Below are 13,051 nucleotides of genomic sequence, written 5' to 3' on the forward strand. Positions count from 1 at the left end.
TGATTAATTTGTTAAAGTAATCCACATTTGCCTCAAAATGAGAAACTTAATTAATTGGAGCTTGGAATTTTTTTTTCTACCCTTATGGGACTAAGAAAATTTGTAAAATTTTAGTTAAAAGCATTTATGTAAAGAATATACTCTATATCTCCTTATTTATATCATAACTTAAAACGCAGGTATTATAATCTTATTTTTAAAATCGTATTAACTTGCTAAAAGTGTAGACCAACTTATGCTAGTCAGATGAAGCTGCCAGAGTCTGTCTCTTTTGTGGCATTGTGCTTATCGACTTATTAAAATATTTTAATTTTGAATATTGGGTTTTAATTTTCTTTTATTTGACTGTTCATTATCCTGAATTAATTAGCTGGACACTACTTTGTTAGTCACAGAGATTGCTTTAAACTAAATTGTATTAGAAATCAAAAGTAAATTTTTGTGGTGATTTCCTGAATACAAGTGAAAAGGGACAGAAGCTCGACCAGAGAAAGTATTAAAGTTCTTTTGTTGATGGTTCATATTGCCTGGATTATGAAAGGTATTCAGAGATCTTTAACTGGGAACTGTGGGGCTGAAATATTTTCTGACGTGAGTATTGATTTGTTATTTTCAGTTTTCATCCCATACAGGAAATAATTGAGGTTTCTTTTTCTCAAAGGCGTACTTTATGAAAAGTTGTATTTATAATCTTATTTTTATTCTTATCAAAGGGAACTTTTTATGTACCTGTGTGGTAACCCAGAAGGACACCTTGTTAAAAAGGAGACGCCCCTGGAGTGTGCCTCTCCTCCGAGGGAGCAGTGTGGTGTGTGCCGTTCCGGGCGGGCTGGGCTCTGAGTGCTGCCCGGCCCCAGCTGCCTCCGCCTGGCAGAGAGCAGGGGTGTCTGAGTAGTTTAGTACGGATAGCTTTTCATTTAGCCTTTGCTCTGACAGCCTGTGCCCTGGATAAGCGGTCTAGGCCTGTACAGGTGAAATCTATTCTCACATTTGCCTCAGGGGTGACTGGACTGTAACAGAATTTTTCAAACCCGTTGGGCCCAACCGCAAAGCAGAGAATAAATGGCTGAAGTGCCAGGCCTGGACAGAAAAATCAATGCCTGGTTATACAGACATGACAGGCCAGGCCCGCAGTTCTCCTCGCGACACCCTGCACTCGCCACACTGCAGGGCTGCAGCGGCACCTGTCTGGGCCCGAGGTGCTCCCGTGAGGGTAATATTTGCATCCTTTTCTCTCCACTCCATGCAGGAAATTTACATGCCGCCTGTGTGATAGAAGTTTCACAGAGAAGTGGGCCCTGAACAACCACATGAAACTCCACACGGGGGAGAAGCCATTCAAGTGTACCTGGCCTACCTGCCATTACTCCTTCCTCACGGCCTCCGCCATGAAGGACCACTACAGGACGCACACAGGTGTGCCTGTCCGCCTGGGCCCAGTGGTGGTGGTAGTTGGGGGTGGTCGTCTCAGCAGCAGTCCGTAGAAAGGAATCCCTGTTTGAAGAGTTTAAGATTGTGGTAATTATATGTTAAAAGGTATGGCATCATTTCTTTGTGTTTTGATGATGCTCAGCGTAATTTTTAAGTGACATTTTAATATTTGTGTGTGTGTGCGTGTGCACACGTGCATGTGTTCACATAAAATAAGTTTCATATTTCAAAGCTGATTTATGTTGTGTGTGGGTACATATATGTATATGTGTTTAAACATATCTTTTTAGGTGTGATCATTATAGAAGATCATTTGAGGAGATTAAATTTTCATAGAGAACTTGTGTTATATTTGTTACTGATGTGGACTCCGTGCCATAATGTTTCTGAACATTATTGAATCTTGGTTTTTATGTACCACTTGAAATTTTTTAAATCAATTTAATATTTCTCTTAAGAGAATACTATCAGATCCAAGAGTCTTTGAAATTACTACAAAGAGACTAAACTGAATTTAGCTAGTATAAATTTTTTAGATAATTGAAAAAGTACGAATTCACATACATTTTACATCAAAACATTTAGTGGACTGTTTGGAATTTAAACCAACTGGTAGTAAAAGCAGCATACAGAATACATCTGTGCTAGGCATGGTCCTGAGACCTCTCAGTTTGGACCGTCATGAATATATTTCTCCTACCTGCCCTGTGGTTCTGTTCAATGTATATGACATGCTTTTCATTACCTAAGGACAGAGGGCCCCTAAACGCCTTACAAGCGTGTAGTCGAGCGCTTGCCGTATCTCACCGTGGCGACATCACTGGAGCCATTTGCTGGTTTGTGGTCTTCTTCCTCTTTACAGCTCTCAGGAAGTGTTTTGTTTCAAGGAAAAAATAAATTTTAATCAGCATTCCCAAATGTTCTTCTGATTGCCAAGAATCCTGTATTATTGTTAGAAATTATAGGTTAAAAGTTCTTCTGAAGCAGTTTGTGGGAAGCCCAGGCCTCCTTAGCTTCCTTGACAAGGGCGTTGACGATTTAAGGTCTCCAGCCTGCCCTGAAAGATCACTTATATCGAACAGCAGATGAAAAGCCAGTGCAGATGTAATTTATCGTTGGCGTTTCCTTCTAAAGAATAATTGTGGAGACTTGGCTGGATCAATAATATGGATTTTTGTTGTTAGGTCTTGTAGTCTGCACCATAATGAGAGATAGGGGACAGTGGCTGTTTTCTAATAGAAAATAAAGGATTGGTTTCCGTGTCTTTCTACATTTGAAAGCAAAATGGCACACTTGAAACTAATTCAAGTTGTTAAGAAAAGTCTCCTATTATAGCTCTGCTATTATTTAAGTGAACCCCCTTTTTATTGAGTATATTACATTTAGTTTTTTCTTAAAATTTTTTTTCTTGAAAAATACTCAATTGCCCACTATCCAACCCTAACTCCCCCTACCCCCTTGGAAAAAAAAAAAAAAAGGGCAAGTGAAAATTGAATTTAGAGTGACAAACAAATCAAGCCACCAAGGTAAATATGACATACAATACATTGCAGACTAACATCCGAGATAAAAATCCTGCACGTCAAAAAATCAAGGTCACTAATATATCTAGAACCAAATCACATGGAAAATTGCTAATTTTGTCTTTGTGCCTATACATATCTTACAATAGGAAAGGGAGTAAAACTTAGTATATACATGCAGCACATATACCTGTAAAAATGTAAATTTCATCACATGCAGCACATATACCTGTAAAAAATATAAATTTCATCAGGATTTGTCTGTTAATGTTTATATCTTACAAGAAAGATATAGATTGCAAAGAAGTTCATAAACGAGGGAAAGGAATCATAGTCTGCTTGAGTCCAGAAATAGTAAGAATACTCTTTCCCCATCAGGTATTTTGCTGGCTGGGTAGCATAGCACCAATCTCTTCTCTGCCACACACCACCAGATGCGTAGGTGTGTGTGAGCTTGTGTGTGCATGTGTAGACCACAGTACACACATTTCCGCACACTCGAAGGGGTTAATGCCCACAAAGCTGTGGTGATGAATAAATCGTAGAGAACAATTTTGTCTCAACACAGAATAGTATGTTAATATTAACGAGCAAATTATCTTTTGGGATTTTAAAAAAAGTCCACTTTCAGTGTTATTTAATTGATAATACAGCTAGTTAGAAAGATTTATATTTCAAATTGATTAAATAATTAAATGAGTGATTGTAATTAAACTTTATTCTTCACAGCCCATCTACTCTGTTCTTTTTTTCTGTATTGATATAATGATGCCAAGGAATGAACTTAACCCCAAAATAGGGAAGTAAAGATAGGAAAAATACTTAAATTCAGCTTTATTTTATAAATGATAATAATGAACATTTTAACGTACCATTGGGAAATAAGATTAAACATAATTTGGTTAAAACTCTCTATTAATATATGTTCATTTAAATTAGAGAAGCTAGTATTGCTCTCAGGTAAAGGGAAGACTCTTTCTGATTACGGTAGCTACTCTGCCTTCCTATATTTACTATTTTTTCTAACCTTAAAAAGGCAATTACCATTTCCACAACACCTCAAGCTAAATTTCTATTGTAAAACACCTAAACATTTTAGAACAAAGCAGGCTGACGTGGGCAAAAACCCTTGAAAGACTTGTTGCATTAAACATTCACATGAATAAAGTAGATAAAGATAGATAAAATGATCTGTTTAATTTTTGAAAAGTATTTTATAATTTCACTGACTCTCTCCAAGGTGTTAGCATTTTTATTCTCCTTTTCTCTTCTTTGGGAGCCTTATGGGATAAACCGTCTAGGTGCCAGCACTTATTGGCCAAATATGCTGTAGAATAGAGAGAGATTGCATTTATAAGCTGTAGGGCAGAATGTTAGCTTTTGTGTAAAAATGTTTTTAAAAATGAGCATTTAAACATTTTTAACAAAGTCTGCCAAATCTGACTCTAATTGTTGCAGAGTTTTCCAGTCAAGAGTTATCACTAAAGATGAATGATAGGAGTTTTTATACAATTTCTTTAGCAATCCCTAGACCTCCTTTTTTGTGCCATGGAAGTTTGAGGAACATAAACAGCACTGAGTTGAGTAAATGTAGATTTTATCGTTACTTGGGGTCTTCAGTATATTCAGGGAAACTGTTTAATTCATATTGTTAAGGAGGAAGTTATTAAAGAAGATGCTGATAGAATCAGGTAAAACCGATTCAATATCCTTCAGTTGTTAGAAAATTCAGTATTTTTATTTAAGCAGAATCATGTATACTGTATATTAACAGTTCCAAGCAATCTTTAGTCAGCTCAGAAAAGTCCAGATGTATGGGAATTGTAAAAAATCAGGATATGCATAAAAACTGTTCAAGTGCATAAAGCAGCCCCATCTGGAAGACATCTACCAGAAATGAAGTTGTACAAAACCATTCCATTGATAATAAAGCTAATTTTTATGGGTCTGACAAGTATGTAATTATGTTCAGTGGTGCTTTTCAGATTTTATCACAGTCAATAAACCGCAGTGGTAATTTCATTCCCATTTGACATATTTACATGGAAACATTTGATTGGAGGAATTAGTAACCCTGAAAGCCTTGATAGATATGTTTTAATGATCTGTGACCTCCGCAGTCCCTCATCTGTTTATTGTTGCAACAGGCGAGAAGTCGTTCCTGTGTGACCTGTGTGGCTTTGCTGGCGGGACCCGGCATGCCCTCACCAAGCACCGCAGGCAGCATACAGGTCAGTCCAGCCGCCCGGCCCTCAGCCTGCCTCTCAGGAGGCAGCCAGTCCAGGGGCCCCCCCGCATTCGTTCTTGGCCCTGGATTGCCTGTCTTTTCGATTTTTGTAAACTCTGTGCACTTGAGGGTCTACTGAAAATTGTGCTTGAATGATACAAGATTTTAATGCGTCTGCTTTTACGTATTTATAAAGTAAGCCTGCTGCATGTCTTACGGATCAGGTGTCCTGTAAAGTCGTGTCAAGCAGGGGGAGAACAGGGTCTGGCCTTCTGTGTGCAGACATACCAGCTGCTTCTCTGCGGCAGAGCCCTGCCTTGGGAGTGGCCCATGAGCTGTGGTGAAGCTGGGGGGCCTGCCTTCCTCTCAGTCAGTCCCTCCCCGTCTCCTTTCCTGCTCACGCCACCTTTTAGCTGCTTCTCACCTGCTTACCAGCAGCCCTGCCTTCCCATCTTTGTCTCAGCCTCCGGAACCACCTGACTCTCTAGCCAGCAATCCCTCTGCGGGTTGGAACCAAGTAGATGTGTTTGTAGCTCACTGCAGCTTCAGGTATTTTTGCGATTAAGAATGGAAGGCAGTCGGGACTTCCCTGGCAGTCCAGTGGTTAAGACTTCGCCTTCCAATGCAGGGGGTGCGGGTTCGATCCCTGGCCTGGGAGCTAGGATCCCACATGCCTCACAGCCGAAAAACCAAAACATAAAACAGAAGCAATATTATAACAGATTCAATAAAGACTTTAAAAATGGTCCACATCAAAAAAAAAAATCTTTAAAAACAAAAAAAGAATGGAAAGCAGTGAAGAGGCGAGTTAAGCAGATTAGGACATTGAAGAGAATCCTTTTTTTTTTTCATGATGGGCATTCTTGGTGATTCAACAAAATAAACTAGATGCCTTGGTTAGGAACACATAAGGATGAAAAGTTTTAACCATCTATTAAAGTTGATTACCTATTGATATGCTGTAATAGGTCTTATAAGTAATTACTTTAACTTCTGAATTACATATGTCTGGGACACTGCTGATTTTTGGTGATGTTCCTTGTAACTATTAATAGAACCAACTTTTTACCCTAAAAAGTGTTCTAGTTTAGATGATAAATCATATGGTAACAGAATTTGTAACTCATTGTTAGACTTTTACTTGCGTTCCATGAGGATAGTTGAGTTTGGCAGTTATACTCAAAATGGCATAAACGTAGAGTACATGAAATATGTTGTTTATGGTACAGTTTGATTCTTGATATGCTATATTTAGCGCTTAGCTACAAGGAGCTTTAATGCCCATTATGGTATTTATAAGATCAGTGAGAATTAATGCTAGCCATTACTTTTGGATTCTTAAGTTTATATGATTCAAATTTCTATATGTGGTAAGGATTATTATTGAGTCAAGAAATATCCAATGTTAATATAATGTTGAAAACTCAAACTTGGTAAACATAAAACTCCATTTAAGTTCGTAGTAGCAACCTGTGATCACATTTTTTTTTTTTTAATCCAGTGATTTACAGTTTAGGTGTAAGAGATGGCAGAAGAGCCCAGTGGATGGCGGTCATCCTTGGCTACTATGTTGGACAAGTTGGGAATATGTGTGGTAAAGTGTATTCATGTGGGGTTTTCTGATTCTTCATGTTTCAGTTTATTGATGCCCGAACTATTGCCATGCAGATGGTGTCGCCCTGGCGTGGCCCTGGGCGTCAGCAGACTCCCTGGTGCCGCTGTTGGCAGCGTGGCCGTGCTCCCTCTTCCCGCTGCCGAGGGGCCGGTAATGCTGTGATCACAGGCGTTTACAGGTGATCGATCATGAACCTGCATCGAGCAGGCACAACTTTATATTTTATGTCAGGTCCAGAGGCTCCTTATTACTTTGCTATTAACTTTATACCATATAGGACAATGTCTCACAGACAGAGGCATCTGTCTTTTTGGCATTTATCTGCCTCTGTGGCACAAATCAAACATGATTCTTTAATACCAAAGTCAGTTCAAACAGCTTAGCCAAACAGCACTAAGCCGAACAGCTTAGTACAACTCAGTCTAGGCCCTTAGCTTTGATGCTGGATTTATAATATTTAAGCAACACATAACTTTTTTTTTTCAAGGCCAGATTTGTTTGGCTCATTTGAAATCTGTGTTTTTCTGATGTATTCCTCTTTGACACGGTTTACCTTTCTACTACAGAGTGCCCACCCAAACTACAATCAGCTAGGAAAGGGATAGGTATCAAAAGTGTTCCAAATGGCGTAAATAATTCCCCACTGCAATACAGACTGTCTAGGGGGCTGACACAAAACATCTTCCACTTCAAGATTTACTTTTATCTGGTAAAAGGGTCACCTGTCAGAGACCCTTGATTCAAGGGCACAGGAGCGAATCCTCACATGTAGTTGAAGAGCCTTGGCCGGCTTAATGACCACCAGCCCGCCCAAAGGAATGCAGTGCGAGCTTCCAGGAGAAGGGGTGGCCCGTCTGACAGATTGTTGACACACAAAGGGCACCTCTCTCTGTCCATAATCCATGCCGGTGCTGGTGTCCCCCCTCCGGCTTCCTTTTACTCTTCTGTCACGGGGACCTCAGGTGCAGAATATTCCTCAGTGGTTATTTTCGCCAAGATTACCGCTTGAAAAGGAAAGTATGAAGAACACAATTTAAACTACTATATACCCTTATGTGAGGGAAACAGGCAGAAAGGAAATTTCACCAGCAGGATGTATGCAGGCAGCCCTGTTGACTTACAGATAGCATTATTCAAGGGTAGTTACTGTCTCACTCATAGGTTTATTCATCCTTCTGGCTTTAGAATGACAAAGAATTCAGAAGGACTGTTCCCAATGCACCAAATCAGTTTGATCACTCCATCAAAAATTTTTCCTTAGTAAGTGTGTACACCTCCTCACGTAGCACCTATCTCATTTCATGCAGTTAACAAATATTAGGAAACTGAAATTCTTGTTTAGCATTTTTAAGATTTTCTTTCACATTTAACAATCTAGAAGTTATTTATTTATCGATTTATTTTGCTATATATTGAGACTAACAAACAAGAGCTACTTCTGTATTTCTGAAGTGTATTTTCCTGAAGAAATTACCTGAAATTTCCCGAAGAAATGATCGTTTCTGGATAAAAAAGAGATACCGGTGAACATATTCAAACAATATTATTGAACATGTAACAGAATTGAGTTACAAAGTAACTATTATGCACAGATTGAATAAACTGTAGTCTGTGTAAGTTGACACAGAGTTCTTTTCCATCAAGGGCCCAGACATGCTTGAGCCTTCCTTTCCTTAGTGGTTGTCGCTTAGTATGTAGCATACTTCGGTAGCATTATATTTTTTCTCTGTCAGCCTATAGATTTTTCACAATTTCTTAAGACTACATAGTTTAATCTGTTGTGTTGTCAAGTTAAGCATGAAATGACAATTGATAGTTTATTGCAATACAATGTCAGCTTGACATGAACATCAAATTATTAGAGTTATAGAGAATCTAAATGACATTATTCTTTAAAAGTGTTTTTTTAAGTTTAAATTGTGTCACATAAAAATGCCATAAAAGTTTAAATGAAATAAGATTGATACATTTACCATATTTTTTAAGTGTTTATGTTAAACCTTCTCACCAAGAAACTTAACGTTGAGGAGCTTGAATGACCTTTTATTTATACCACTGACTCAGACAATGACTCCATAATGTTACCCCTCTAGATTCCTGCCAGATCCATGAAAAATGGACAGATTAACGATGTCTACCAAGGCTAAAAGAATAAACCAGTTAGCAGTGAGTCTGATGCCAACGTACTTTCAAACACTTCGTTTGAATGGAATAAGGAGACGTCAGAATATATTTGTGAATTCGCTTAACGAAAAAAATATTTAAATTGTTTGACCCCTTAGATTCATGATATTAAAAGTGGAAGATTCAAGCTACCTAATTTGAAGTCTTAGTATGTAGTTTCAATAGTCGTGTCAGTATTGTATTGGCATAAAGATTTCCAGATAGATCAAGGGAGCAGAATAGACTCGTGCATATATCTGTCCATTGTTTTTGACCAAGGAACAACCTTTAGAGATAGATTTAACAGAGGATGTGCAAAACCTCTTCATTGGAAACTTTAAAGTATTGCCAAGAGAAATTAAAGAAGACCTAAATAGAGTGATATCCCATGTTCATGGATTGGAAGACTCAATGTTGTTAAGATTTTATTTCCTCTCACATTGATCATTTCAAATCCCTCAAGCTTTTTTTTTTAAAGAAATTGACAAGCTGATTTTAAAATTCATATGGAAATGCAACAGTGAAATATCAGACAACTTTGAGAAAGATGAACGAACTTGACTTACACAACCTGACTTCATGACTTATTAGAAAGCTTTAATAATCAAGTCATTCTGGTGTTTTCATCAAGGTAAACAAATACCTCAATGGAATGGAATAGAGATTACAAAACAACCCACACCTACATGGTCAACTGAGCTTTGACAGAAGAGCAAAGGCAGTTTAATCTTTTCAATACATAATGCTGGAACAATTGGCTATCCATATGCAATCAAAATAAACTTGGATCCATATATCATGTCATATACAAAAATGAACTCAATCTAAATATAAAACTTAAAACTATATAAATTCTAAAAGAAAATTTAGGGGAAAATCTTGTGATCATGGATTATCAAAGATTTCTTAGATACCGGCACATCAAAAGCCTGATTCATAAACGAAAAGAATCATAACTTGAAAAATTATAAATGGAGAACTTGAAAACTTTGTAAATTATTAATTTTTCTTCAAAAGACACTGTGAAGAGAATGAAAAGACAAACCACAGACTGGAAAGAATATGTATATATCATAACTCTTATAAAGGATTTGTATCTGTAATATATAAAGTGCTCTCAGAACACAGTTTTAAGAAACCAACCAACTAAAAAAGGGTCAAAATATTTGAACAGGTACTTCACCAAAGAATATAAATGCATGGCACATAAGCACGTGAAAGTGTCCTCAAATCATCATTAGAGAAATTCAGGTGTAAAGCACTAAGCACACTGCCTGTTGGTGATGATTTGCAGCAGTGGGAACTCTGGAGCACAGCTAGTAGGAGTATAAAATGGTCAAACCACTTCGGAAAACAGTTTGGCAGTTTCTCACAAAGTGACATATGTACCTACCGTATCAATGGATACACGTGACATTCACGTAATGAATAGTACTCTACAGCTCAGCAGCAAAAATAAATCACGTATTTACACCTGGAGCAACGGGAGTGAAGCACAAAATAAAGCTGAGAGAAAGAGGCCAGACAGAGGAGAAGTACATACTGCATGCTTCCATGTGTGTACCTTTCTAGAAAGTACTAGCTAATACATAGCGAAAGAAAGCAATGAACATTTGCTTGGGGATGGAACGAGCAGAAGAAAGACAGGGCACAGGGAGACCTCTGTGGTGGTGCTTATGTTCGTTACTTTGATCGTGGTAAGAGCTCCATTCTGCCCCCTGTGTCAGGTCTAGACAGGTGATGTCAAGTCACTGAAGTAATTAATAATGAGTGTTTTCATCCAGGTGAGTGCTTCCCTTTGTGTTTCTGTTTTCCATGTGAACTATTCTTTGACTTTGGTGTACAGTTAAGATACTCTTAATTGAATTTAATGAGCAATTCAGTCTTTATAATGAATGAGGAAGTTTTCAGATATACTTGTGTATGAAGGTTTATATGTTTCTATGACAGAATATTCCTGCGTCAAATATGAAGAGATTGCGTGATTTTATTTTAACTGTCAAATGTGAAGAGATTGCGCGATTTTATTTTAACTCTATGCAATTCGAAGATCATGTCTTATCCCTCAAATAAAAGCAAAACCTGCCATCATCGTGAAAGTTATTTTTTTGTATAAGTCAGTTCAGTACAATTGAGCTGTCTATAAACCAGCGGTTTAGAAACTGAGAACAAAGAGTTATTTAGGCTGACTCTGGGTGACCACTTGATTGGGGTGTAGTATATGGGAAATGGCTAAAAGACAAAACCCCCTCTCAACTCCAAGATTTTTACTCTGCTGTGTATACGGTCTTCTTTTTACAAGAATAAGTCAAATATTCCCTGGTAGGACCTGTTAAATGATACCTCTATGTCAAGTTCACTAACTTTGCGAAGCCATTAATTATTTTATGTATATTATAGGTTTTTACTTTGTTATTGGTTATGAGCTCTTGATGAGAGCCATTTGTGTGCTGCTGCTTTTATCTTTGTGAGAGTAGTTTGCAGTTTCCAGTGTTTAGGCAGTCCTGTCCCCATAATGATGAAGCGCTGGTTATTGGGCACGCTCCTAAGTATCTTACCTATGCCTTGTCTGCTTTAATCCTCACAATTATCTCCATGTTCGGTGTATTATCCTCCTGATCTTGTTCAGGGGTTTACCAGGTAGGGAGTGAAATATGGCAAAACCTGGACTGGGAGTGAAGTCCTTTTGGTTTCTTCTAACTGCTGCCCTGGGCTGCAATGACAGATAAAATGCCATCACATGAGATGTGTATGCATTCAGTAAATATTACTGCAGTTAATGGGCAAGGCCATATAAACAGGCTTAGAGAATGTAGGACAAATTTCTAAACGTTCTGATTTTCAGGGCAGACATAGTTTTGTTGCTAGCTGAATAGATGTAATTTTAAACCAAGATATTTCATCCCTCATTTTCTATATGTTAGTGTACTTATAAAACTATTACAAAAACATGGGAAATAAGTAACAAGTGGAGTTACATATGTAAAATTAATCCGTCCTATGTGTAAAATTTCTCAGGAAAAATGTCTCTTGACAAGAGTATTTCTGTATATCGCAACTGTGTTTTGAGGAAGAGGTGGTGAGTTTTTCTCTAGTTCACATGTAATGTGAGCTATACACATATCATTTTAAGTTGCCTGGTAACCACATTAAAAAAAGGAAAAAGTAATAGGTGAAGTTATTTTTTATAAATAGATAATTCAAACAAATACATATAAATTATTATCATTTCAACATGAAGTCAATATAACATTATTACCAATATTTTATTCTCCCCCCCGCCGCCCCCAGGACTTAAAATTTGGTGTGTATTTTGCACTTCCAGCACATCTCAATACAGAGGCCAAATATTTTATCTGTAATTCATGATCTGTATTTAGGTTTGACAAAATTTACATGTCAAAAAGTAGATTCTCTTTCCCAAGCTGTTCTAGACTTAAACATTTTTTCAACAGGTGAATTCAGTATCAGTTTTTAAATTTACATCAATTAAAATTAAATCACCCCATCTCAGGTGCTCACCAGCCAGTACAGCTAGTGGAATTAAAAACCAGTCAGACCTGATTTCTTTGAGTTTGTGTGTGAAGGAGAGAAAGGTATTGATCAGAGGGCCGTGAGTCCTGGGTAGGTCCTTGAACCAGCACAGGGGTGAGCTGTATGTGCAGAGAGATCAGGTGTATCTACACAGGGGAGATGGAATTTACAGGGCTGTTAAATATTATTTCAAATGTTTCTTTGAGGCCTCTTTACCTTTTACTCAACTTAGTGAATTACAATTTCTCTTTACTTCTAACACTTTTTAAATTGGTGTCAATTTATCGCTTGGTTTTATTTTTTTCCCTCATATTTAACTTTAAGATTTTAGTAAGTTTTACACTGTGTATTCAAAGTATATCTTTGTTACATACTTTTCCATGGTTTTAACCTCACTGAGATTTTTATAGTGGCCCTAATCTAACAGTTTGTTAAATGACTCAAAATACAGTGCTAAACCAAAGCTGATATTTATGTTTTTATCTGGATGAGTGCTTCACTGTGTGTTTCTATTTAGATTAGATAATTTAGAATCCTGTGTGTATAAGTTACATGTGA

General features: G+C 37.5%; 1 protein-coding gene across 2 annotated transcripts in view; it reads left to right on the forward strand.

Moving 5' to 3' along the window:
* ZNF407 (zinc finger protein 407) overlaps window positions 1-13,051 on the forward strand; it is a 421,360-nt gene that overhangs the window by 238,929 nt on the left and 169,380 nt on the right. For both annotated transcript variants that reach the window (XM_019937214.3, XM_019937215.3), the window contains exons 5-6: window positions 1,250-1,416; window positions 5,102-5,185. In XM_019937214.3, coding sequence (XP_019792773.1) covers window positions 1,250-1,416; window positions 5,102-5,185 — 251 coding nt within the window. The remainder of the gene's footprint in view (window positions 1-1,249; window positions 1,417-5,101; window positions 5,186-13,051) is intronic.

Source organism: Tursiops truncatus, chromosome 13 (assembly GCF_011762595.2).
Source record: "Tursiops truncatus isolate mTurTru1 chromosome 13, mTurTru1.mat.Y, whole genome shotgun sequence".
Lineage (NCBI taxonomy): Eukaryota > Metazoa > Chordata > Mammalia > Artiodactyla > Delphinidae > Tursiops > Tursiops truncatus.